This window comes from Maylandia zebra, linkage group LG7 (assembly GCF_041146795.1).
Source record: "Maylandia zebra isolate NMK-2024a linkage group LG7, Mzebra_GT3a, whole genome shotgun sequence".
NCBI classification, from domain to species: domain Eukaryota; kingdom Metazoa; phylum Chordata; class Actinopteri; order Cichliformes; family Cichlidae; genus Maylandia; species Maylandia zebra.
The window spans coordinates 10,451,693-10,479,352 of NC_135173.1; the positions used below are offsets into that span (position 1 = coordinate 10,451,693).

At 39.7% G+C, this 27,660-nt stretch overlaps 2 protein-coding genes and 1 long non-coding RNA gene across 6 annotated transcripts; 2 read left to right on the forward strand and 1 right to left on the reverse strand.

Moving 5' to 3' along the window:
• Positions 1 to 752: 752 nt before the first annotated feature.
• On the forward strand, positions 753 to 7,321 carry si:dkey-30c15.2 (uncharacterized). 2 transcript variants are annotated; one of them, XM_076885717.1, is made up of 14 exons: positions 753 to 891; positions 986 to 1,091; positions 2,268 to 2,301; positions 2,423 to 2,466; positions 3,701 to 3,764; positions 3,882 to 4,013; positions 5,527 to 5,625; positions 5,700 to 5,749; positions 5,880 to 6,005; positions 6,122 to 6,167; positions 6,336 to 6,407; positions 6,505 to 6,658; positions 6,737 to 6,819; positions 6,911 to 7,321. In XM_076885717.1, exons 3-14 carry the CDS (start codon positions 2,269 to 2,271, stop codon positions 7,061 to 7,063), a joined length of 1,056 nt encoding a protein of 351 aa, XP_076741832.1. In that variant the 5' UTR covers positions 753 to 891; positions 986 to 1,091; position 2,268; the 3' UTR covers positions 7,064 to 7,321. The 2 variants fall into 2 exon arrangements, with proteins under 2 accessions (XP_076741832.1, XP_004553373.1); XM_004553316.6 differs by lacking the exons at positions 753 to 891; positions 986 to 1,091 and having other exon boundaries at positions 2,217 to 2,301.
• Positions 7,322 to 9,432: 2,111 nt separating this feature from the next.
• On the reverse strand, positions 9,433 to 17,064 carry neto2b (neuropilin (NRP) and tolloid (TLL)-like 2b). Of its 3 annotated transcripts, XM_076885715.1 has the most exons (12): positions 16,741 to 17,064; positions 15,551 to 15,607; positions 15,201 to 15,350; positions 14,613 to 14,861; positions 14,463 to 14,510; positions 14,184 to 14,311; positions 11,659 to 11,760; positions 11,273 to 11,399; positions 10,875 to 10,988; positions 10,260 to 10,390; positions 10,065 to 10,157; positions 9,433 to 9,973 (listed from the first exon to the last, which is right to left on the reverse strand). In XM_076885715.1, exons 1-12 carry the CDS (start codon positions 16,748 to 16,750, stop codon positions 9,530 to 9,532), a joined length of 1,653 nt encoding a protein of 550 aa, XP_076741830.1. In that variant the 5' UTR covers positions 16,751 to 17,064; the 3' UTR covers positions 9,433 to 9,529. The 3 variants fall into 3 exon arrangements, with proteins under 3 accessions (XP_076741830.1, XP_004553375.3, XP_076741831.1); XM_004553318.5 differs by having other exon boundaries at positions 15,551 to 17,063; XM_076885716.1 differs by having other exon boundaries at positions 15,201 to 15,607; positions 15,823 to 17,062.
• Positions 17,065 to 25,948: 8,884 nt separating this feature from the next.
• Positions 25,949 to 27,568, forward strand: LOC143419348 (uncharacterized). Its single transcript, XR_013099303.1, has 3 exons — positions 25,949 to 26,179; positions 26,277 to 26,379; positions 26,569 to 27,568. It is a non-coding gene; the product is annotated as an uncharacterized LOC143419348 (long non-coding RNA).
• The last annotated feature ends 92 nt before the right edge of the window (positions 27,569 to 27,660 follow it).

A 27,660-nucleotide genomic window follows, 5' to 3' on the forward strand; every position in this document is an offset into this window, starting at 1 on the left:
GTCTTTAACCATTCAAGAAAGTTTATTTAATATAATTTAAATAATTTTTTCCTGCTCTCATATGAACAAAATGCAGAGCCCAATTCTTACCACTAGATGTCCCTGTAACACAGACGTTCAATTACTGTAATCTAATACACCGACCAGTCCTCATCCTGTGAGTGTGTGTGCATCTATAGAATATACGAATGGCAAAAACGGTTTAGGGCCCTTCTATGATCAGCATACATCCCAAAAAGCCCTTGTTGGTTTAGCACAGGGGTAACACGTTTCTTGTAGTTGGTCACCAGGTTTGCACACATCTAAAGTGGGATTTTGACTAACTCTAAATCCTTGAGGTTTGGAGACTGGTAAGCCCACTCCATTACCTTAATATGATTCCTCTTCAGCCTTTCTTGCCTTGGCAGTGTTCTTTGGGTCATACTCTGTATTTCTCTTCCTCCAAACACAGCAGGTTGAATTGATGCCACATAGCTTGTTTTAGGTTTCAGCTGACCACAGCAGTTTTTCCCAAGCCTTCTCTTAATCATTTAGATCAGGGGTGTCATACACAAGACACAGGGGCCAGAACTGGCCCGCCACAGACTCTAATCTGGCCCACAGACAGCAGGAGGACATATATTTGGCACTTTTCATACTTTTTTTTTTTTTACACCTTTTTGCACTGATAAAGACCTCCCTTATTGTCATTTGTTCTATGCCATTCATACTACATAAACAGAAATTTTGCTAGTCCGACCCACTCAAGATTTCTTGTCGACTGTGGTCCCAGCTGTCTCCAGATGATTAACAGTCTCCTGTGTAATTTTGGACTGATCCACCACTTTCTGTCATGATCATCTTGACCCAATGAAGATCTTGTATGATGCTCAAGACCAAGGCTGAATGAAGGTAATTTTAAATTTCTTCCATTTCCAAATGATTGCACCAATGGTTGTCACCTTCTCACCAAGCTTCTTGGTGATGGTCTTGTTCCTCATTCCAGCCTTGTGTAGGTCTACAAATATTGTCCCCGATGTCCTGTCACAGCTCTTTGGCCTTGCTCATGGTGATGGAGATGTTGGAGTGGAAGAAACTGATTCTGTGAACAGGTGCGCTTTGCACACATAATGAGTTGCGGTCATAAGTATCTGTAACTGATTGATTGAAATCTGCATGCAACATGGGCACACAGCGAAACTGTGGGTGTCAGAACTCTGGCTACATTGTCTCAAACACTCATTTTATGTAATTTTTATGTAATTGTTTTTCTTGGTTTTTACTTGATATTCTACCTCTCTCCTTTTAAAATGACACTACAATAAAAATTAGATAGTGTTCATTTCTTTAGAAATGAGCAAACCCAGAATTTCAAAAATAGATCAAATAATTATTTACCCAACTGTACTTGACAAAAGCGGTAAACAAATTAAGCACTGTGTTGACAAAATAAAAATTGAGTACAATTTTTTTTTAACTTTTAGAGAAAAAAAACTAGTGACTTTCCTGTTCTCCCAGAACTAAAAGTAAAGCAAGTCTTTACAATTTACTATAAATATACTGTGTTAGATAACAAAGTGTGAGAACAAACTGTGTTATTAAACAATGTGATACTTAAACAGGGTAGGATGTACATATTCAGGCTATGGCTTCCAGAAAAAAGAAGCAAGACACACTGATTAGTCAGCACTGCATCTTACAGAAAGTCAGTAACCCAGAATACAAGTGAAAGAAAAACGAAATAGTTAGAATATTTTTTTATTATCAGTATTCATTTTTTTTTATTGCACATGTGTTTTCAGCTGTGGACTAAGTCAATAAGATTAGGATTTAGGTTTCCATGAAAACCTTAAAAATATTTGATCTGCTGTATGCTTTCATTTTATACTAGACTAAGACATGACACCTTTACTGAAGAATGTTAGGGATGCAAAACTTTTCTCAGACTTTCTCTATTATTTTCTTAGTTTGCAATAATCAGAAGAGGGCAAAACCTCAAACAGTGCAGAGAAACTCCAGTTTCATTGTCTTACTATATCTTCTAAATGGGTCATTATCTTGGAAGGCATCAAGTAAGGCGCAAACTAATTCCACTCTACCTGGGGATTACCAAGTATTGTCACAAACACACACACGCACTGAGTCAAGCAGGCGGAGTCACAACATGTGACAAGGTGCACCTTTTTATAGATGCACTCTATACACAAAGAAGTCACATTTTCATTGGCCTGTAATGAGAGCAGGTTATGGAGCTGTGCACATGCCGAATGTGACTTTTTACTTCTCAGGATGGAGCTAAATACTTTGCTGAGTGGAGCTCAGGTAGGCACTACATTCATTGTTTTTAATGGGCTTTAATCAATTTTTTTTTTTGAAAAAAGAACTGTATAATAAAATCTTTTATCCGTGAAATGACTCAGGCATTTCCAAATTTTGCTTTCAGATCGATGTCCTCTCTACAGTGTACATAGTTTTACTCACTCCCAGGTACTCCTATGCACTTCCTCATATTATTATCATCATAAATATGATCATAGCAAACACAAGAAACTTTATTTTGCATGTTATTACCTTTATGACAGTTTCTAATTTTTTTTAAAAATCAACTGAGACCAGCAGGGCACCATGCAGAGATTTCAGGGACTTTCTCTTTGAATTCTCTCAGTTATCTTACATAATCCATCGTCACTGTCTGATATGTTTGCGTTTTAGGTTATTTAGTGTAGATGGTACCTGTAATTTAAACACTTCCTTAAAGATCAATGATACTCCTAACCCTTTGTTGAAGAGTTTTTGTGTTTCTTTTTGTTTCTTGACAAAAGCAAAGCAAGAATAAGGGAGAGAGGAACTTTTTTAATGAATTACATAGTTTGTAATTGTTGTTGTTGACATGGTGCCATATGTCTAAGACATGTGGCAACATGTCTGTTTAACCCCCCCCCCCCAAAAAAAAAGCCATCAATGCTTTGTGATGTTAACCTGGATGTAAGCAAATTTAGTCTATCACTATCGCTAAACTGAGATATCGTACTTTAGTCTTTTCTTGCCACTTTCTATTTCTACTCCACCTCTCAAAAGGCAAATATTGAACTTTTTTATTTATCTGCATTTATCAGCTTTAGTTACTTTATAAAATCATAAGTTTACCCATTTGCTGCAGAAAATTTAATGGGAATCATTTTGCTGATATTTTGAGTTATCTTTCATATAAAAAAACAAACAACAACAAAAGATGTTGGCATTACAATTGTGACAGCTGCTGCTTTTCCTTTTCATAATTTTAACAAGTTTTAATAAATTTAAAAATCTAAGCATTACCTATATTTACCCAGAGTAGTTAAGATTAGCTATACTTTAAGTTAATACAGCAAGAAAATCCTGATCTTGCATGAGTACTAATAATAATTATATGCATTAATGCAACAGTGTCACTTTTCAGGGCTGTTGACGTCTTTTAATACTAATACTAATACTAATAGTGAGTACATTGTTACAATACTTCTTAGCTAAGTAACATTTTCATTGTAAGACTTCTGCTTGCCACAGAATGCTTGAATAATAGTGGTATTACCTGAATAAAGGGTATGAAAAGTTAATGTAACCTGAGCAGTATTCGGGTGAACTGTGGTTTGGCACAATGTTAGTTGTTCATTTCTTTTAAACTTTTCCTTCAAATGACCTGCGGTCATTTAATAGTTTACATATTTCTTATTAACGTCAGTGTGATTGGGAGTTTCTCCGTCCTGGTGGTTTCCATAGCAAGATGGCAGCATCTAAAAGAGCAGGTGAGTCTAGGTGTATGCATTACTAATGGATTATTTAATGAAATTAATAATTACTGTGCATAAGGAACTATGTAGTTTGTCAACACTGCACAAGCCTTCATGCGTACTGTTTTGCAGGTACACCTCCTGGTGCAGCTTGCTCTCGCCGACCTCCTAGCTGCTCTGATCTTGATGTCCACGAGTGTCATGAACAAAATACCGTTTGACAACAGTATAGTCATCTGCCAATACGGCCTGCCGCTGTCACTGGTGAGAAATAGTTTATTTCATTGTTTGATCAGGCTTTTACCACCGCAAATAAATCATTAACAGGATTGCGTTTTGGTGGGGGAGTAGTTTAATCTTAAACAGGTTGGCAACGTTTAGGTGGTTTCACATTCCTTTTGGTACTTCCTGCTATAACAATCAACATTTACAGAGTAAAAAATCAGATTATTGTCAAATAATATAACGTTTTCTAAAGGCACTGAGGACATATCACGTAGTTCAAGCAGTAAAGTAAATCAAAAACACATGTTCCTTATATTGCCTCTATAAAATGACATAGTGAGCAGTTTTGCTGTGTCACGTTCCCTGTTATGCAAACATGTTCACATTCATCCCTCAGGCTGAGAGGAGGAGCTCCACATGCTTTTCATAACAGTTGTTCTCAGCATAAATTTCTAACTGGCAATGTCCATTGTGAACTCGGTTGACTAAAGTCTTTTGAGTTCTCGTTAGAATTTAGATTGATAAGCATTAAGGACAGTAGATATTGATTGTACATAAAAGCAACAGAAAAAGGAAAGAAAAGAAAAGAATGTATTGTAGGACCAAACTCTCAAATTCCTCTAGCTCAGATTGTGGAATTCTTTCAAAATGCAGATATGGAAAATATTTAACCTTTTTAAGAGTTTTTAAGAGAGGTAACTTAAGGTTACCTTATTTTGGGGTTCAGAGTCTTTATGCACTTCAACAGACTCATTAAATTCCAAATTTAGTTTACATGCTATAATATATAGACAGGGGTCCCCAACTCCAGGCCTCGAGGGCCGGGGTCCTGCAGTTTTTAGATTATCCGTGAGCCAACACAGCTGATTCAAATGGCTAAATTACCTCCTAAACATGTCTTGCAGTTGTCCAGAGCCTGGTAATGAACTAATCATTTGATTCAGGTGTGTAGACCCAGGGTGAGATCTAAACCTGCAGGACACTGGCCCTCGAGGCCTGGAGTTGGGGACCCCTGCTATAAGATAACAAACATCCACTGCAAATCCTAAAGGAGCATGGTATTAAATCATTTTTATATGGCCCTACATTTTAAAATTCAGCTAATGTAGCATCTCATTTTTATGTCTGCAGGTATGTCAGCAGAGGTTTACTGTACCTTACATTTACATTTAAATAAATAGCTGTATTTATACTTCATATCCTTCTTATACAAAGAAGCATGTTTAAAAAAAGAAAAAAATATCTCATTTCATTTTACAAGCAGCAGATGTAAAATCAAATAATAAAATGTCCTCACGTTGCTTCATAAAGATCGTCCTCGTAAAGATAAAGGTCCTCTTGCACGTTTGTCGGACACTGGTCCTAAGAATCAGCATAACCAACTGAGAAATCTTCAAGTATAAAGTTGTTCTCTGAGAACCAGAGCTCATCAGTATTCACATAAATTATATTTAACTGACATTTACTCTAAAGTAAATATTAATGCTTGGTCTAAAACTACTTTATTGGTAAAACTGTCACATTTTGCGTTGTTCTTTGTGTTTTGTTCCAGACATTTTATTTCATTTCATTCCTGCTGGTGGTCGTTTACGCCTGGAAGTCAAAGAATGCAATCCAAGGATGGAGAGAAAGACCAGCGGATGATGATCTGGTGAGGCATTCGCTGCATCTGGTGATCATAATTTGTCCAGAAGCCAGATTCACTGACATTTTCTTGTTTTGCAGAATACATGTCGAAGACCAGAAATAGTCATACCTGTGTATGCCATTGTGTGGTAAGTTTTAACCACTTTTTCAAAAAATAAATGAATTAATAAATGCTTTAGTTTTTACCTAACCCACCATATGGTATCCCATGTGTGCACAATTTAATTCTTCTTCTCTATCTTCTGCCCAATATAACAGGTTGATCCCACTTGCACTTTACTTAGCATATGTGCTCACTCCTTTCATGAAAGCTACTTTGCTGATTCCAGCTACCAGCAGCTTGCCAAATCGGGTCTCCAGTAACGATAGCACGTATTGCACCAGGTGAGCATACAACCCAGAGATTCAGCCTCCTTCAAAATCTTTCAAAGACGTCACAGCAGTGAAATGGGTCTGTTCCCTTGTGTTTCTCACCTTTTTTGATTTTCTCTTTTTCACAGTTGTATTTTGTTCTTGCACGTCTGGAGGGAATCCTGCTCAGATGTTGTGAGTGTACAGCTGTCTTATGAAACCCTTTAACACACTTTCTTTTATCGAGGCCTCTGTTGTAGTGTGTGTGCGTATAGTCTCTGTTTAACAGAATAATAATGCTCTTTAGCATTGTTACATTTTGTATAAGCATATTTTTGATACATAATTCTCTTTTGCCCACAGGAGATAATCCATGACGTTTTCATCAGAGCTTTTCTTTTCATTGTGGTGATACCGGTGCTGGTGTCTTGCTCTGTGAGTTACTAACAATCACATTGCTGTAACATAACAAGCAAGTTTAAATACCAGTGTAATCTGATGAAACAAATGTTTTTTTCCTGTTTTGGTTCAGATTATTTACTATAAGGTTGGTAAGTGGTATGAAAGACGAGATCTGGAGGGGCTTTTTCCAGTGGAGGGAGATGGGCGTTCAAGAAGAAGAATGAAAAGAGCAATTTCTACCTCAAGGAATATGGTGACAGTCATCCTAATCTGCTGGGCACCAGGTACACAAATGCACGCACAAAGCTAGTGTAAATATCAACTTTAAGACAAAATTAAACTGATGTTTCTTCTTCTTGTAGCGCTTTTCCTCATCCTGCTATCTACCTTGTTGATGAGAACAAACGTTGAACAATACAGTTTATTTGGTGTTTATATGCTACAGGTATGTTTTAGTTACAGCTTTTCAGTGAGTAGGTTAAAATGTCCTCAGATGGCAGATTTGCAGGCTAAAATATTGCTTTTGTTTACTGCAGGCTGCCAGCGTGTCTCTACAAGGTTTCCTGAACAGCATGGTGTACGCCTGGAGAAGGCCCAACTTCACAGAGGCTGTTCTTGGAGAGAGCACACCCTTGGTGGCCTATAATCACATGCCCTTTTTTGAAGAGTCATTGAGGACCTCGTTTTAATGCTTTGGACTATAAACACATGGATGGACCATGTCGTGCTGCAATACATCATTCTGGCCTTAGGAGCCCGGTCTGCCTGCACACTTTGGACTGAAAGGAGTTTTTTTGTGGACTGAAGATGAAAAAACACCGAACAAAGTGATGAAGGAAACTCAAAGACTTTAAACAAGCTGTTGCTATATTTTCATTTACAGCTGCTGATGCTGACGTGTACTAAGTCATAGTGCAGCAGCACGTTTTCTTATCAATGAGGCCAAAAAACTGCTTGTATAGTTTTATTAAAGACTTATAAAGATGTTATTTTACAATTACAGACCTATTTGTGTTTAATTTCTATGTTATTATGTTTTACCACATTTATTTATTTTGATCAATGAAGTGCTTTTTATTCTTGACTCCTCAGCATTGTCTGTAGTACAAGGCAAAAACTGTGCTAAACATTAGACGTCATTCTTTCCAATCATAGTTACAGTAAACAGTTTTTATAAACATTTCCCAAGCCTTCTTGTCTGCCTCTGGATACTCTGAATGGTGGAAAAACTGCATGCCAACCTGCTGCTCTAATGTAAGTTATCACCTGACTTACTGTACTGCAATCTAAAAGTAAACTTGAGGTTCAGTTCTGGTCAAGCATTGTTGTTTTTTCCCCATCCCAGACACTCACCTGCAGGTGATAGATGGATATCATGAAGCATAAGCAAAAGTGTTTGTAGAATATTACAGTTTTAATTTGAAAGGAATCAGCCTAACCAACTGTGACAAAGTAAAAATGTTTTTATAAATGAATTAAAAGTAGTAAAAAAACAACAACAAACAAATGATTATGGCTTTCAAACTATTTGTGGTGACTATAAGCACACAGGGCTTGTAACAATCTAAAAAAAATCAGACAAAAAAACCCAACTTAAACTTCTTTAGCTCCTTAGTGCAGATATTTTCCCAGCGTTGATCAAACTGAGAAAAGAATGAGACACACCTTTGAAGACAGGCTTAACTATTGTCACACAGAGAGTTATTATATAGCAATAATCCTACATCTCCTGTACCTTTTGACCTATTTCTCTGGAGTCATTTATTACCTGAGGTGTTCCAGATATCGTGCCTATTCATGGATGTTGAGATAAAAAAAAGAAAAAAAAAAAAGACTGTGTACTGGAGCTGATAATGCATATTCCCTACAAACAAGGTCAACTTATGGAAGCATATAAAACAGAGTACATTATCATGACTGACCCATTTACGTTATCTATCACTTGTTTGATCATAGCTTTTATTGTGTACAAAGTAGCCAGTGCATAGAAACTTAACTGGAAGCCTTTAATCGTGAGTTTATAAGTCTATCCTTAGAGGTCAAATGAGAATTGTATAACACTGTGTTACCAGCACACACACTAGCACTGAGAATGCACTGTCAGGCTTTTGTCTATGTCTATGCAGACAAACTATGTTGCCCCATTAATTATTGGTCCAGTGAATGTTTTTGAGGATGACAAATGAACTGCAGAGGTATGCTGACTACACCGCAAGGCTTTCCAAATGAGGTTTGTGCCAGCTACAAGGTTATGTAAGAGGTTCTGTGGGAATTTCAGAGACACTGTGTTTAAGATCACAACACATGAAAACATTGGAATACAGCATTTTAGATCCACTGTGAAACCAGGCGAACCATGTCTAACTTTCTCCATTCAAACACTTTCTTTGAGGTCAGTACTCACATGGTTTCATTTCTTATTAAATGGTTTAATTCCTAAATACCCTCCTTGCTAATTAACAGGACTATGTTGGCTTCTCCCCCACTGTGTTAAGATCTGGTAACCCATTTGTTTTTAAAGATTGTAAAAAGAAACCTAGTTTTCCGGTTTTCATAAGGTCAGGTGTGTCACTGAAGAGTGACATAATTGTAAAATTTCCAACCTGTGTACTTGTGCAACATGCCCAAAAGGGGATTGCAGAACAACCAGACTTTCCTTCAGTAAAACTAAAACCGACTTTAACTCGGAGCTGACTTTTCCTAAGTCAGAGGTGTGGAAATTACCTTTTTGTTTTTAACCAATGTAGTTTTTTCACTAATACTCAAAATGTAATCACACTTCTTCTACACACTGACTCAAAACATACTTCCACAACATCTATTCGCGTTACAGTTAAATGTATTCAACAAAATACATCAAGACAAGAACACTATACAGCTTTTTCTTTTAGTTTCACTTTTACACCAGTGTCAGAGACTTGATAACAGCTCTCTGTTTGCTGTTTCAGTATATAAGCAGATTTGGCAGTGCCTGAGGATCTTCTTGTTGCTCCTTAACAGAGCCTATGTTTTCCAGCCTTACTGAGAAGAAGGAAAGTGTACTTGCACAAGCCATTGGTTTTCTTTCTTTTTCCTTTTTCCTGTAAATTTGAAAAGCTCCTCCCTAAAGTTGAGGCAGTGTTTACCTACCCTAACGCAGATCTTGTGTTTTCTCCTCAAAAGTCCATGGACAGGGATCTTTGCTGGGCTATTTCATAGCCTCTTCGGCTTCCGCCTCTCCGCACATACACATCATACCTTCCGTCCTCCTCCTCTTCTTCCTCTTCCATTACTCTGTCCTGCCGCCCCAGAGCTCTCTCTCCCATACCATGATGGCCCTGCATTCGGCCTGATTTCATACTGGGCCAGCTCTTCTTCCTCAGACTGCTGTTGAAATCTCTTAGGGGAGGCAAGGAGTTTTGGAAGTCTACTCTGAAAGGTGGAAGCTCCATGGATCCCCTTCCCAGGCCTTGCGCCCCTAGGCTGCCTTTAATGGAGTTGATAGAGGCCAGAGAGCCACAATGGTGTTCGTGTATGCAGCGCGATCCTGACGAGGACCTCCTGAGCGCTTGTAGGGACTGGAGCTCCTCTGACAACTCCCCAAGGTCTCTTGAAGAAATCTTGTGTGAAGGACAACGTTAATAAATTAGTAGTTTTAAAACGATATAAACATGTACCAATAATATAATGTGTAAAAGCAATAAAACTGACCTTGTCTCTGAGATTAAAGAGTTCATAGTGAGGAGGGTCAAACACCTCCTGGAAGTCAGCACGAGGAAACAAGTTGTTCTTACGAACCAACACCTTTAAAATATGACAGGGAATCACTATTTTATTTGTAGTTTCTATGAGAAAAATTTAGTGGGATGATGTTAGAAGAATTCGACAACAAATTTTCTTAAATACCTTCTTACGTGGCTGCTTGACTTGCACCAGAATGGAGACAATTAGGAGTAACAGCACCACCCCCGTAGACACACAGATTATTGTCCCGTGAGTCTTTGTGATCTGGTGAAAAAGACCTTTGTTCTTTTTCTCTGGAGGATTGAAATGACGACATAAAGAGTTAAAAATATCAGAGGCTTTCAAAGGCACCGAGAGTGCATTAGTCATTTACTTGTTCCCTCCTGTGTCAACACAATTCGTATCTCTGGATGCCAGGAACAATTCAAAGCAGTTACTAAAAGCTAAGGCACTGATAAACACCCATCCCAGCACTAGAAATGCTTAAGATCCACTTATTAGCCAAAAAGCCTTGAAGGCCTTTCAGTTGGAAACGCGTCAAAACTATGAGATTGTGCTTTTCCTGCCAAGTGGAAACACATCGATATTAACTGTTCTGTAGTTGCTGCAGCCGGTGTGTGTGTTTCATAATGATCCTCAAGGAGACTCAATGTGACACAACAAAGGCAGACATGACATCCATCATTTCACAAAGCATGACAGAATTACACAGCATAACACATCACAGCAGACCAAAGAAAGCATTTCTGCCAAAAGGCTTCAGCAGAATCGAGGTACCTTTGCAGTTGCTTTCGTCCCAAGGAAAGACACAGTTTTGTATGCCGTTGCACACCAGAGAAGTGTTGATGCACATGTTAGTGTGGCAAAAGAACGCACCGCTCATACAGGGTGCTAAAACACAAACACAAGTGTATATGAAGTATGTGTACAACCTGACAAAGCATCGAAAGCTACAAGCAGAAAGAATGTGGCATGTCCTTATCAGAGATCCAACTATAAAATGCTTATCAGAACTATTATTATTTCCTATTGCTAAGACGTACTATATAAGGTGCAGTGATTAAAAGTAACCACCAAAATATGCACCGTATCTTTAATACATGTACTTTCCCATCGCAGCTGAAAAAGCAAAATGATGGGCAGGGGGGAAAGAATAATCTGAAGGAGACACTCACGGTCAGCAAAAGATGTGAACAGCATCCGGAAGCGGCTGAGACGGCTTGTCTCATCAGCCCACATCCTCACTACTCCCACACCAGTGTCCAGCATGATGTCATTAGCTACTGTACTACAAAACTTGGCCTGCAAGAAACCACACACCACTTTCTTTTATGGATGTTGATGTGCGGACTCAATGAGGCCAAGGTCTGTAGAACAGTTGCTACATATTTGTGATTTAAATATGGCATTAAAAAGGAGCATGTATGGCAAAGAAAGAAAGATAAATCCTGTAGCAGAAGAAGAACCTCAGACCTGAAAGCATAGTGCAATGTAATGCGCAACAAACTTAGTGCGTCAGGCAGAGACAGAGTAATATTTATGATGTTATGCAAAGAATTACCTTTAGATCCTCAATGGCATTACTGCCATCATAAACAGCCACAAAGTTCTTCTTACATTCATTGGAGTTTTCCATCTGGTATTCCAAAAATCGCAGGTAAATCTGGAATGAGTAATGGAGAGGGAAACAGTGTACACTTTTCATTTTTCACACACAACCTGATTCCAAAAAAGTCAGGATGCTGTATAAAAAAGGAATCCAATGATTTGTAAATCCCATAAACATGAAAAACAAGTCAACTGTTTAAACTGGGAACAATATTCCTGCCATTTCCATAGAGGTTGGGGTCTACCACACCAGGCAAGACCCCAGCTGCATGCTGGAGCTAGCAGGCAAGGACATACGTGGAACGCTATCACCAAGTGGCTGTTGTAGTCTACAGGGCCTGGAAGTGGCCTGGAAGTCCTGAGGTCAAAATGAGATATGCCCCCTAGGGAGGTTGAGGATGACCGAGCTAAGATCCTGTGGGACTTCCAGATGCAGGCAGACAAACTGGTGATGGCTAACCAACCAGACATAGTAGTGACAGCTGTAGTGATAGATGTAGCTCTATCGAGTGATAACAACATCAGGAAAAAGGTACGCGAGAAGCTCGAGAAGTACCACGGGCTGAGAGAGGAGCTCAAGAAGACGTGAAGGGTGAAGGCAACAGTGGTACCCCCATACGGGACGAGTGCCTCCAGCAGATCTCAGGAACAACATCTGAGATCTTTGTCCAAAAGATCGCCGTCCTAGGAAGCGCAGGATCAGCTGCTGGACTTTTAGGAGAGGAATGTTGTTCTGTTCATGCCTGATGTAGGATTCTAGCTGCTCAGCAGTCCTGGGCATTCTTTGTTGTAGCTTTTGCTTAATGATTCAAATGTTTTGATTTAATGAAAAGTCTCTGCTGCAGACAGGCCGGTTTGGCATCCGAGAAATTCTGCTACAAAGCTATGATGTTGACATATGCGTGCAGTACATTTAGTTTTGTCTTGCTGAAATATAGAAGGCCTTATCTGAAAAAGATATCATATACATGGTACCTGTACAGCCACTTCCATAGGTACTACTTCACTTCCATCAAAGATTCATGCTTTTTAAGTCTGCGCTCATAACAAGACAGATGGTCCCTCTCCTCCTTAGTCCAGAGAAAGCAGCGCCCAAGTTTTCCAAAAAAATAGTTTGAAATTTTGATTTGCCCAACTGTGTTCACAGACAGTGATTTTGGAGCTCATGCAGTTATTTACGTGGCGGACTCACACCTGTTTTTGATGCAGTGCCATCTGAGAGCCTGAAGATTATGGGCATCTGTCATGTTCCAGAGTTTGAGCCTTATTAACTGAATACTATTATTTTATGGTTCTTAGTTGACTGTTAAACTTGATCTTTATGTATCTTGGGCCTTTCAGTTTATTTTCTGGTTTGGGTCGATTTAGCATAGTTGTTTCATGTTTATTTTCCTGGCTTTACCTTCATGTCTTTGTCAAATATGAGTGTGCTAAGGTCTTATCTCTGTGGTAGGTATGTGACTTCCTTTTTTTGTGTTTTATTTCTAGTTTCACTTCTGTTGTCTCTAATTTGTCTTTAGCTGTTTCTCATTTCCTACCTCTTCCCAACCCTCATGATTAGCCTTTAGTGTGTCAGCTTGTATAGACAGGCTTAGTGACTCCCTTTGTCTCTGTCTGTATGTTAATGTTTCTCTCCCTGTGTGTTCCCAACTTTCAGTTGCCTTCTTAATGGACTTTAGCATTTTTGGTTCTTGCTACATCGAGGCCTGCCTGTCAGAGTCTGCATTTGGATCCTCAATCTGCTAAACTATGACAGCATCCAATTCTGGCTTTCAGCTTTGTCCCTTGCACAGAGATTTCTCCAAATTCTCTCAATCTTTTGAAAATGCACTGTAGATGGTGAAATATTTAAACTCTTTACCATTTAACATGTTCTCTTGTAAATAACATACAGCATGAGATTTGCAAAGCATTGCATTCCCTTCCTATTTACATTTCACAGCTTTTTACAACATGGGTTTGTAATTCAGCTAGTTTCTGTTTGCCAACAGAAGACAGTTGAATCATCACTGATATAAATCATTTTGACTCAGCTTTACTGCAGATGTACTTAAGCTGACTGTCAGATTATCGATGCACATGTTTATTATTTATATGCATAAGCTGCAGATTAGTAGTTGCTTGATATAAAAAAAAAGATGCTTGGGATGCTTTGTTTTTCAAATAAAGTAAAGAATATAGAAAAATACATCACAGCAGATATGGAGAGGGTGAAGGGTGAAAGCAGAAAGCAAAATAAGCTGCAGGCTGCAGACTCATCTTTCATTCCACTGTACTGTTTGTCATTTTGTTCCCAATGAATTATATCCCCTCTCCTTAAATTCATTTTGTTGAGAAGAAATATTTCTCCTTTCCTTTATTTTCCTTTCCTTTCTGCTTTTCCTTTTTAAAACTTTCAGTTATCACTCAGTTGAAAACGCAGAAATGGAGAACTGGATGTATAAATGCAAATTTAACGATGTCATTTCAATATCTTACCCTGTTCTTTGTTGGGGCACGTATAGTCCAGATGCAATCCACTGCCTGGTCTGGCTTCACTTTGGACTCTTCGTCCACCTGACTTGAACGGATTACACCGTCAGCTCCAGACAGCTCAAACTGACAATCTGACCCAGAGACGACAGTTGGCAAGAAACAAAGTGGAAGCAAAAAGGAGGACATGTGATCAGATGGAAAGTAACAACTTTATTTCACATGGCAGTCTAAAGATGTACACCTGGAGCTGCATGGGTTTTCTTATACATGCTGTTGCACTACCTGGGATGGGGTTTAAAAGTCCTCCCACATGCAGATGAAATTCAGGATCTTCGGGGTGAGAAATAAGAAGAGCACAGAATCACTGGTCCGGAAAGGCTATTTGTTTTTGAGCAGTGTGAAAATGGTACATCCACTCTGCATTTTAGTCACCTGCAGCAAAGCTGTACTGGACCTGGAAGCCAGTCCCCTCCAGCTCTTCATCACTCAAGAAGCGGATCCACATGAAGCGTCCGCTCGACAGGATGAGTCCAGGACTGGCTGATCCGCAGAAGCGATTGATGAGCGGGGAGAAACTAAAGGGACCGTCCCGCACTTCGATGTGGTCGAAGCGACATTCGAACGACGCCTCGATGTGGAAGACTTCGTCAAACATCAGCTCTATTCTCTGGCGAGGCAGGGCTGGGGAACAATTGGCACTCTTTTACTGTCAGAGCCGATTCAGGAATACAAAACGCTATAAAAACGGCAACAAGAAAGACACGTTTGCTCCTTTCAGATGCTACTCTGTCTCGTATGTTCTTTATATATAATTACTGGTTGAGAAGTTAATGAACGATACATTAAAATAACACAGTTTTGTCTTTAATGACAAAAGAGGAAAATGAGGCATTGTACATAATAGGTTTTATATGTGTCGATGGCATCGGATTCCCGCAGAGCCAATCCGAGCCAATACAAGAATATGTCCCAATATCTGAACTGTTTTTCAGCTTGGGCTGTGTGCTTCTCATCAGTTACCTTCCAGCACATAGAGGCACTCCTTGTTTGGAGGGTACGTATTTGGGTAGTTTGGGGAACTGAAAGTGCCGCCATCAGTGGTTCGTACCCAGTTTCCACAGTGACGCGCTCGTAGAGAAGGGTTAACTGCTTTCGACCCTGCACCTGAATCTGCACATTATGAAAACCAAGCAACACAAGGCATTCAAACCTACAAAAAATTATCCGGGTAAAAGCTGCTGACATCTAAAATGCAGTTATGGACACAATTGTGTAATAAATAAATAAATACATCGCAAATTAAAGAAGAATATGGAAATGTATAAAGGAGTCCATTTGTCAAAGGAGCAGAATAAAGATTGCAATCTTACCTTTAATCTTTTGCACCAGTGCAAATCCCCCCTCAATGAATAGGAGAAATATCCAGACTGTACAGAAGTCAACAGTGTGTGAAATCATAGTAAGGAGAGGTACAATCAAGGAATAAAGGAAACGAGAGCTTAGCAGGATTTCTTTGTCTGTGCTTTATGTTTCAGTACACTCAGCAGAATCCTTGAATGTATATTAAAGGCAAGGGTGTGGGGTTCAAAGCTTGGGAGTGAGAGAACAAGCTGCTTCTACCATCTGCTTCCTTAACTCTTACTCTTATCTTTGCATCCTCTTTTTTTTCGTCAAGATTTATGCTGGGTGAGAGGACTGCTGTCTGCCAAGAAGCTGTTCAAGGACACCTAATGGTAAATATGCATTAAAAAAAGAAAAAAAAAGTTTCATGAAATCATATCTTGCACCACATTTGTACCTATTACATAAAATGTGACCCAAATAAATCATCTTGCCCAGGGGCACCAGTCTGCTTAGAACTTGCTTTGAGTTTTCACCAAAGTGGCATGTTGGCATGTTGCTGCACATCCAGGGACAAAAAGCAAAACAAAAATGACAGTTATGATATAGGCTGTGGACGTTCGTGCTGCATGTTCTGTCTGTCACAGCTTGTGACCTGGGAAACAGGCAGATTTATAACTTCGGACTCTGTTTTCAATTCATTATTGTTGTAGAATAAGGTAAATAAGATGTGTGGCTCACTGCCATGCTGCATGTAAAATTTACTTGCAGCCCTTCTTCTGAGAACATATTAAGTGGGTGCAGAAGAGGAACAGAGGCAGCAACAGCAGCCCAAATCCTCCACTCGCCCAGGCACTGAGCCACCACACGCTGACGCAAAAGGGGAAAAACGGATTTCCTACTTTTTTTTAAAGAAAAATCCGTGTTGCTTATTTTTCTTACTTTTTTGGAGTAACTGCACCGAGCAAGTGTGGGGAGCTGTTACTTCAGCACCACGAATCGATGCACAAGAGAAACTTTCAAAACAAAGAAAAAAAAAAACGATTTCTTTGCACAAAGTAACTACACAAACATGTCAGAAAACAGCCAAGAAAAAACCCCTAAAAACCAGATTTGAGACACCCGCGTTTCTAACAACTCTCTCTTTCCCCCTCAGACATTTAAGTAAATAAATACGCGATCTGCTCTAAAGTGCGAAAATATGGATGATTTCTCTTACCTGCGTACATCCTCGCCGCTGAGCTCCTTTTTATGAGTTTTTCTGTTTTCAAACTTGTCCCTCACATCCCCTGTTTATGTCAGTAGTACGGATTACCGCACGTTAAAACTACTGATTTAGAAAATCCGAACTTTCATCCTTGTCGTGTTGGTCAAACTGAGAGCGACTCAGGTGCGAAAAAGAGCAGATTAACTTCTGATTCGTCATCAGAATCAGAAGTTTGCACAGTTTTCCTGCCCAGCTCGGTGTATGAGACTCAGCCTCAAACAAACGGATGATCAGTCTGCAGCTGCTCGCGGTTTAAAGATTGAGCTCAGTTGGCGCTAGACTGTAGGGGAAAGCTGATTGCGCATGTGCCTCATCAGTTATGAGTATTGGTGATATGATAAACCTCCAGTCGCCCGTTTGGCATGGGGATGAATTAAATTGGGATTTCCCATTTTTCAAATTTTAATTAGCTGATACTGGCTGCCGCACTCACTCTCCCAGACAGACAGACAGTCACGCGCGCGCGCGCGCGCGCGCACACACACACACACACACACACACACACACACGGCGGGGGGACCGTGCCAAAAAGCCCACTGAGCATAAGTCTGTCGGTGCATTGCTGTGAATTCCTATTCAGAGCAGAGAGCATGGACACATTGGCTCTAGCCTTCTCATTTTTCACCAAGGACACTCATCACCTAAAGCCCCAAAAAGCTGGCTATAGAGCCAGAGAGAGATGGAAATGGAAGCCAAGTGTAGGTGGGATAGAGATTTTCCTTTGATGTGTTAGCTTTTAAGACAAAAACGATTCACCACATCCACTGGAGGATTTGTACTGTATCTTATAGGTGAATGTGCTTGCTTTAAATCAGAAGCTTGTCACAAGAAGTGGGACATTTGCCAGTTCTCCCTTCAGTTGATCAGTTGTATCAAAACCTTCCTACTTGTTTTTCACATTCAATGCATGTTTACAACCAATCAAAGAAGCAGACAAATCTGAATATATTAAGTTGTTATACCATTTATGAATACTTTTGATCTGATAGTGGAGGATATTCCTCAGACTTTCCTTTAGAAGCTACAGGGAAATTTCTTTAAGTAAAAAGATAAGTACTATCAAGAGTTCAAAGTACTTCTACTTGTTACAAGTAATAACATATAAGAGTATACGTTTTAAATATGTATTTAATCGTTGGATTGATATTGCTTATTTAATAACATTCAAGCTGAATTAATGTAATTTTAGCTTTTTTGATCAACGTGGGAAAACTATTATGGTAAAAAGTTAATAGTATAAAAAAGCCTCAGTTTACTATATAACTACAAGTGCTATACAAACCCAATCACACAAAAGAAAGTGAGACAGTGTATAAAATATGAATAAAAAAAGAACTCAGTGATCCGCAAATGTAAATTAACCTGTATCTTATTCACAGTAGGCCATAGAAAACCTATCAAATCTTTAAACTGAGAAAAAGCAAGTGAAGTTTATTTGTAAAGCGCCTTTTGCAGACACAAGACAAGTCACAAAGCACAATCAAAATAATACGATTAATCAAAATCAGTTACTAACAATAAAAATCTTAACAGAAAGCTGTTAAATAATAACTGCTTTTTAACAGCAGGAGACTATTCCAAAGTCTAGGTAGTAGAGATTAGGAAGCTAATCTACAACAGATTAAAAACACGCCGACACGCTTCAAAAAACACGCTTCAAACCACAGAGCAACACAAACCAAAGACAATCCTTATTTATTAGGTGGATAAGAAAGTCAGCAGGAGATAAAAGCTCGCTCACACAGCATGTGGACTCTCACAAAGCTGCATCCTCTGGGCTTGTGTTTGAAAACAACACTTTCCCCTGTGACTGATTATAAAGTGAAGGTGTTGTCTCTGAGTTGCGTGAATCGTTTATTATCGGCGTGTGTTCGGTTGGGAAAGAGAGCTTAAACTCCACCTCAGCCTGAGCCATGTGAAGTCTGAACTCAAAGTGTCCACGCAAACCTGCTGTTACACACACAGCCAGTCCTCTGGTCCTCTGCCTGCTGCTCGTTCACTGAGACGCATGCAAAACAAGTACACATACAGGTACACTTTCACCACACATCAAGGGTATTCAAATCCACATCCGTTACCATAGCAACCAGACTTTAGTCTTGGCTGCTTCTTCTGAGGTAATCAGACACCTAGAGAGCAGAGGTTTGAGGGGGTTTGACAGAGACGGGGATCAAAGTGGAACAAAAGGTGTGCTGCTGCTCCAAGAGGCGAAAAGTACTGTTGATTTTTATTCCCCTGCTTTGAACTTTCTGAATAGAAAAGTAGAACAAAACACAAGTTGGCATGTTTTTCTTGTTTCAAAGTGTTTCTTATTTTTCAAACATTAGGAAGGAAGGAAGGAAGGAAGCAGGGATCTGTTCTTTAGTACACTGCTGAAAAAAATAAAGGAATACTTTAAAAACATCACATTTTCATAGGAAAAATCACATATATATTGATATGGAATTAAAGGATGCCACAGAAATGGATGAAAATGAAAACGATCAACCTACAGACATATGATTTCAAAAACACCCTGAAAGTGAAAAAATGATGCACCAGGCTAGTCACAGCAAATAAAAATGTTACTCAGTAGTTGGTATGGCCCCCATGTGCTTGTATGCATGCCTGATAATGTCAGTGCTCCTAATGAGACAACAGATGGTGTCTTGGGGGAACACCTCCCAGATGTGGACCGGGGCGTCGCTGAGCTCCTGGACAGTTTGAGATGCAACCTGGTGGTGTCGGACGTAGCGAAACATAATGTCCCAGAGATGTTCTGTTGGATTTAGGTCAGGCAAACGAGGAGACCAGTCAATGGTATAGATTCCTTTAGATGCACAATGTTCTCCACAGCTTTTTCAGACCATTTCACAGCTGTCACATGTGTTCAGGGTGAACCTGTTCTCATCTGTGAAAAGCACACGGCAGCAGTTATGTACCTGCCAATTTTGGCAAATATGACAAATACCAATGGGGGTCCTGACGCCCCCAACTAGAGGATATCAGGCTCACAGGTCAACCTTAATGAAGTCTGCTTCTGATTGCTTAGTCAGAAACATTCACTCCAGTGGCCTGCTGGAGGTTGTTTTTGTAGGGCTCAGGCAGAAAGACAATGTGCTAGAAGACCATGCTACATATTGATCCTAGTGGAGTTGGTCTGCCTGTGCAACGTCTGAATATCTATATTCCATGTGGATTGAATGGCATGACAACAGTCATAGCACCCTCTGAACAGCTGTAGAGTAAGATTAGATAAAGTCCAGCTGGAATTTTGACATTTTTTGTAACACCGCAGTGTTTTGGCAATTAGATGCAAAACTGCAAACACTGAAAAAGACACACAAAAGAGGATAATGAATTCTAAATTGTTCATTTGCAGGGCCGCGAGTTTTAATTAGCATTTTGACTAAAGTCTCAACGAGGCAAGTGATTGCTCTTATGCGCATGTGATTACAGAGGAAATTAGCATCTTCAATTTGCAGAGTACACGGATGAGTGAGCCAGGTGAGTTGGTGAAATCAACTTTAGCTCATTTAGCCTTTCTTTTCTCATTAGGAAAACGCACAAGCCCATGCACAATTTTGCAGTTTTATTAATCTGAATGAGCTGTCATGAACAGGTTCAACTTTAAGGTCATGCATCACACACAAGGACGTTTCATGGAGTTCAACAGTAACATGTTATGACACGGTAAAGCAGTTCCAGTGGATCTTTAACCCTTTCCAAGCACAATACTGCCACAGAAACACGCTGCCTGGACTTTGAATCTATGCCACTGTTTCCTTGAGCTGCATGTCTGCGTGTCACCATTTTAAACGACAGATTGATGAACGAAAGAAAAAAAAAAGGCAGTTTTATCAGCTTCCAAGGGAAAGTTATTAAGATCCCACCACAAGCCTGTGATTGGCAGGAAATCCCAATGGATTTGGCCTATTACTGCCGATGAAGCAGCACAGCAGCCTTCAAGTCTCAAGTTCAACAACAGATTACTGCATCCCAGCAACTCCTTATTTATCATCATAAAGTGGGGGGGGGGGGGGGGGGGGGGGGGGGGGGGGGGCTCTGGAGATTTTACGGCCTTTGGGCACTGGATGTTACAGCCGTAGATTATGTCACAACCAATCACCCTCACGCACAGTCTGCGGCATTAAATCCTACACTCAGCCGAGGAGCCCAACTTGGGTCTTCTAGTGTGGGCCATAAAAAATCTTTAATCAGCAGACCTGTGGCATAATTGACCTTTTCCTTTTCTTTGTTCTTGGGGTATTTAAAAGCTGTTGGTGCAAAACCTGATCTTCAAGGAAATTTAAACTGATGTTTAATCATCCCCATAGATAAAGCCTTACATAAGAACCAGCTTAAGGTTCAAAGTCACGTTGACCCAGGAGACCCAGCCATTGACTGTGAACACACATGTCCCATTCCTAGAGAGATTTAGACATATGTGATATCAGGAAGCACGAAGCGCTGACACTAAACAATATACTGATCTCAGGCCCGCATGACAACAGATTAGAGAAAGAAAGAAGGGCAAGAAAAACGACCCTATTAGAAAGAACGTGGGAAAGAGAACTATAGGTTAAGCTTTTAGAAGATCACAGGGCAAAATTCTTATGAAATCAGTTTTGGTTCTAAATATACCAAAAAAAACAGCTTTTTCTCTTTAATCTCAGTCTTGTGTTTTTAAGTTGTCAGTACTCTTCCTTCATTTCTGTTTATGAAGCAAAGCAAAATGTTAAAAGGAATTACAAATTAACGTGGGAAACCACATCGTAGCCACGTCATGATGCATTCCAATCAAACATACATATATGCAGACAAACACAAATAATAAAAGGAGTGAAAGGATGCATTCACATATCCTACGTGTAAACACATCCAGAACTTGGAAAATGGGAATGACTGGCTCCATTATGTTTTGTGGGAACATCCAAACGCAACCTGAAAGATAAAAAAAAATGTCTCTGCTTTTCCTTAAGTGTCAGGTTTTCTTCTTTGTGTTCTGCTACGCACACAAAAAAAGAAAAATGTTACATTAAGTATTGCCAGACCTGCAAACATACTCTTTCATGGTCCTGTATATCCACAGCTATGCCATAGCGAGAAGGCGTTGTGTCTGTGCCAACAGATAAGGTCATTCAGTGGAAAATTTTCATTCAATTTAAACATTCTGCTCTTCATAAATCTCGCTCTCTGGCGCCATATGGCCAATCACAAGGAGGGCTTCTGAGCCAGATGGCCAATGGCAATGACCCTTACTCAAATCAGGGTTAATCTCAGGAAGACAACGATAAGATTACTCTGCTTCATACCAATTAGAGCAAGAAGAACATGTTATTGACAAGCCTATGGAAAATCAGATATTATATAATTACACTTCTACTCTGATGAGCCACAAGTTTAAAACCACCAACAGGTGAAGTAAATAATACTATTCACCTTGTTGCTGAGAAATCTTAACTCTTGGCTTTTGTATGGCTGCTACTTTGACACGTGTCAGCCATCTAAACATTGCCATAGATCCAGCCACCTCCCGCCATGGCACTCTGAAAGGACAATGCACCTCGTCATACAGCTAGGGCTGAGATCACAATGATGACGCAGCCTCAAAACTCATCAGATCCCGGTCTGACTGACTCCAAACTCCCAGTGCCAGACATCACAGGACATCCCCAGAGGTGCCGTGACTGTGCTTCAGTGGGTCAGAGCAGGGGCCCGCACAATATTAGGTTAATGATACTGCTGATCAGTAGTAAGATAAGATAAGATAAGATAAGATAGAACTTTATTAATCCCTCGGGTGGGTTCCTCTGGGAAATTCGACTTCCAAAATATACGATATAAACAGCTGATAGGTTTGTTTAAAATGATTCGACTTCACAAAAATCTACCGTGTGAAAATTTAATATAAGAAGATGTTACAAAAAATGAAATAATTAATTAAAAAAAAGAGGGTTACTACTGAAAAAGACATTTAAAAAGTGTTTAACAAAATCATGGTGGTGATATTCAAGTTTAGCACATTTCGGGCATGTCTGACCCACAAATTCAGCAGGCTAGAAAAGCAGCGACAAGATTTACTCTATTGGCAAACAGAAATCTTCTTAGCACAGCCTGATCTGTGGATGTGGCAGCAAGCCTGGAGGAGGATGAGTCCAATACTATATTGGGGTCTACACAGATTTGCGTGCGTGTGTGTGTCTTTACGTTTAGATCATTTATATATGATTTTTTTGATTTTGCAGTGATGCCACTGAGTTCATGATGATGATAAGTTGTAAATACCGCACACAGAGTTAGTGAGGCGTTTTAAAAGTGACAAACTCATAATTCATGCTTGGTGGATTTAAAAGCTATTCCAAATTATAGTCACTAATACAGTTTGTTGCTGGTTAAAAGCCCCTTTTCAGTGCAATCTGTAAGAATAAATAAAAATAATATCGTGGGAGATTTTGAGGATTTTTCTTGCCAGTTCAGGCTGCTGGTTATTGTTTTTTCTTAAAATGCAGTGAACTTAAGAGCTTAAAGGAAAATTACATTGTGAACACATCTTGCTGTTAACATGCTGTTTGCCTTGAGATTTTTTTTGTGTCCCTTTTTTCCACTTTTTAATTTAGTCAAACATACAAAGCCGGTCCTTGTAATCAAAGCCTAAGCACTTGTAGGCAGGGGCTTTAGAGACATAATTAAAAGGCCAGAGTGAGAGAAGGCAGTTTTGGTGTACAAAGTGACAGAAAGTGACAGTCTGATGCAAGGTTGTTTAGAACATCAGTGATTTAAAGAGGAGGATAAAAGGACAGAGGGGGGAGAAAGGAGTAGAGTGAAAGAGCGAGAAAGAAATGTGTCATGCAGCTGGACAGATTATCTACTGATGGCCCGCAAGATCAAGTCACACATGGCTAGAGATCATCAGCACTCCAGCATGTCCAGATTGCATTTTAACAGCTACAAGCATTTAACTGTATCTCTAAAGCGAGAGGACACAAATCAGAAAGTGGTACTGGTCTGTAAAGATTACTATTATTTTATTTATTTATTTTAGCTTACGTCTGCGTTTTTGTGCTTGAATCTGCAGAAGAGCTGAGACAATAGAAAGTCCTGGGCGAGAGATTGGAAATTAGATTAGACCAGACTTAGAACACAGTTTTAATTGCACTCACAGTACTTGTGATCCTGATTACTTCCAGCAAAATAAAGCGAGCATATGTGTGCACAAGTAAGTGTGCAATGACATGGAAAGAGAAAGAGATTTGCAAATGGTGCTTGAATTTTGTGTATACTGTATATAACTGTGCGTTTTTTTACAACACATAATTTAACATTTGGGCCCACGCATTTGTGTATTAACTGGAGGAGCATAAGGATCATTAACAGAAATGTGCCACTAGACTAACTGTTTTCAGTGATAGTGGTGCATTTTTTTAAGTGCGTCTGTAAGCTGTCAAACTCAATCTGCTATCAGTGCCATCCACTTATCATAAACTGAAGTGGAAATAGCTAAGCTACATTTCTTATTGATTAAGTACTGGCTAATGATGTTTATAATAATAATAATAATAATAATAATACATTTTATTTATAGGCGCCTTTCAGACCCTCAAGGTCACCTTACAGTAACACGTAAACATACCATAAAAAACATAAGAAAAATGTATATATAGCAAACATGGTAGATAAAATTTAGATATAAACAGTCATAAAAGTATAAAAGCAAATATAAAAACTGAGCAAGGTAAAAATGGCCTAAGTTTATCTGATGTTTATTTATACTGATGTTTTTATTGTTTTATTCATAATAGTGTTCACATTCTTCTTTACCACTTTTAGAATTGTTTTATTATTTTTTTAAAGTTATTTGTAGATTCACTTATTTATACTCCTCAAAAACAAAAACAAAAAAACTGGAATGGTTTTAAAGGTGGAGGCCAGTGATGTGTTTTTACTCCTCATCTTAGCTGACTGAATGTTTGTTGTTTGGTTGGTTAGGGTCAGTGTCACTACTCTCTACAGAGGTCGCACAGGCAGACCAACCCTGCCAGGATCAATATGTGCCATTGCCAGAAGGTTTGCTGTGCCTTCCAGTACAGTCTCAAGAGCGTGGAGGAGATTCCAGGAGACAGATAGTTATTCTAAGAGACCTGGACAGAGCTGTAGAAGATCTATAAATCTTGAGCATGACTAGTATCTGCTCCAGAGAACTGCCAGAGCAACAAAATGACCTCCAGCAGGCCACTGGTGTGAATGTCTCTGACCAAGCAATCAGAAGCATTCATGAGCATGTGGTCATGGCCATACATCCTCTAGTGGGCAGGACGAGTACAGGTGCCATGTGCTTTTCACAGATGAGAGGTTCACTCTCACCCTTTTTCAAAACAGATTCAGCAGTAAGAACAACAGCTTAATCTGTGTCAAGCTCAGTTCTGAATGTACAGTGCACCATGTGCCAAAATATTAATGTAAGATAAGGGGGAAGAAAGGAAAATATGGAAGATACTGTACAAAAACTGGCTATTTTCCCTCAAACTAAAACTTTACCTTGTGGTTTTCATGCCTCTGCCCACCACTCAGGTTGGTTACAAAATGTTATTATCACCACTGCAGAATGAAGACAAATGTGAAACAGTCACAATCTCTCATGGAGCAGCATGTGGTTTCTTTAAATTATAACCACAAATAATGTCAAGAATATATGATGCTACTGGGAAGTTTGCCTTTGACCTTTTTGATATAAATGTTATGATGTCGCGATTTTGTCTTACTAGAATTTTTGTTGATCCTAAAGTATGGGAAAACACATGTTCTGTGAGTTCACTGTGACTTTTGAGTCTTGAAGTCAAAGAAATTTTCTCAAGGTCCTTTCAAATATTGTATCTCTGGGACAGACAGTGAGATTACATAATGTCTCCATTCATGAGTGCTGAAATAAAAAGCAAATCTACAGGTTTTAAGCACAAAGGGCGGGGTGGGTGAAGGTGGGGGTTAGATTCCTTACAGGCATTAAATGAAAAAAAAAGTAGAGCTCTACCGCCATCTAGCGGACAATAAAGTCTGAATCACTATTTTGAAAACCGCCGTTTGCTAATCCTTTGTTGTCGTGGCTGTATGGTGCCATTACATCCTTGTCCGCCAGGTGTCGCTAGCGACTCTGTCAGCCGGTGACATCACGGTTACTCTCTGCTGTGATTGGTTGCCAGCGGCACCAGAGCTCGTGCAAGCCGTGTTGTAAACAGGTTAGTCTCGTTTCTTTTTACGTGATGTTGCGGCAGACTTTCGAAATGTTGTAAAGCTGCGTACGACGTAAAGAGCGCGACATGTCAGAAAGACACAGGTCGCTGCCTGCATGGATGGCAAAGAAAGAGGAGAAAAGCCAAGAAAAGAAGCCACTGAAGAGAAAGCGGAAAGCTGCCAGGTAGTTATCGTTAGAAACACGATCGGGGTCGGTTTAAGGCCCCATTTAAAGCTCCTTAATTTTTTTAAACTTACCCAATCCACTTATATGTTCCCAGGTCTGCTTTCTACTGTATGAACGAGCAAGAGCTGGTAGAAGCAGCTGTTTCCTATGTCACAAACGGCTCATGTGAGGAGCTGACACTCGTGACTCACCAGCAGGTGGTGCTGCTTCTCTTTTCAGACCTTTGATTTTTTTTTCCCTACATGCCCTATACGTGCAATATAATGATGTGAAAGTCCATTCTATCCAATATTCCTGTGTGCAGTTAAACTCCTAATCATCACATGTGGGTTACTCTCTTAACTGTCGTGGAATATTTGCTTGATCTCCCCTTCTCCCACACCCAGGGTAAACAAAAAGCAGTGGACACAGTTAAGAAGATGGGGAAATCCACAAATTCACAGCTGACAGTGAATCCAGTTGCTGCAGAGGAGTCCCCATCAGACTGCACTGAAGATCTGGATTTGACGTATGTTTCAGAATCAGACTTGGACATTACAGCGGTAGAAACATTACCGTACACCAGCAGCCGGCAGCATCAAACATCTGAGCGTCGGCATTCAGGAACAGTTGAGGATTTGGAGGCTGGGAAGACGCATGAATCACCCCAGACAGCAGCAGAGGACAGCGATGCCTTACGCCTTGTACGGGAAATTTTTTTCAGCTGATTAACTTATCTAATTGACACTAAAAAGTTTTTGCATTAAGTCGAAAAGTGTCAGTTGGGGGAATGCTTCCTAAATTACGAATTCAGGTGAGAGTCCAGTCAGTACTTGAGGACACATAGCTGGCAGCTCATCCACAAAGAAACAGTTTGGAGAATGGATCCATTAATTGGTGTCTCAGAGAGGTACATCCCAGCAGCGCTTTACAGGACTACATCCAGAGAAGGAGACAAGTAATTAATTCACCAAAGCTTCTGTACTGAAATCAAATTTCAGCACTTCAGTCTATGTTTCAGTGGCAGCATCTAGCACCTCGCGTGAGAGGAACTACTTATTTTAGTATCTTACAGTGTGACAGTTACTTAAGTGTTGTGTTTGTTCTTTTTCTCACTTGGTTCCAAACACTAAAATTGAAAACATGGCATTTTTTTTAGGTTTACTGAAGGTTTTAATGGGGGGAAGTTTTTTGTTTTCACATGCATGACACTGTATATGAAACTGACAGCATCTGTGGGTTTTTCACCACAAAGGTTTGGTGTTAGAAATGTTTCCACCAGAAGACCTAACAAGTTCCTGCAAGTACCCTGAGCATGGTACTGCTGCAGTACAAGTGGCCTTGTTCTGTGGGGGGGGGGGAACTTGAAAAAAGCCTTGCTTTTGCATTAAACTGCCAAAACATAAAGCATACTGTTATTCATGTGAATTAGCTAGAAATTGTAGTTACAGAAATCACATTACTGTTGCTCCTTGAATATATGAGGTAGCAGATATAAG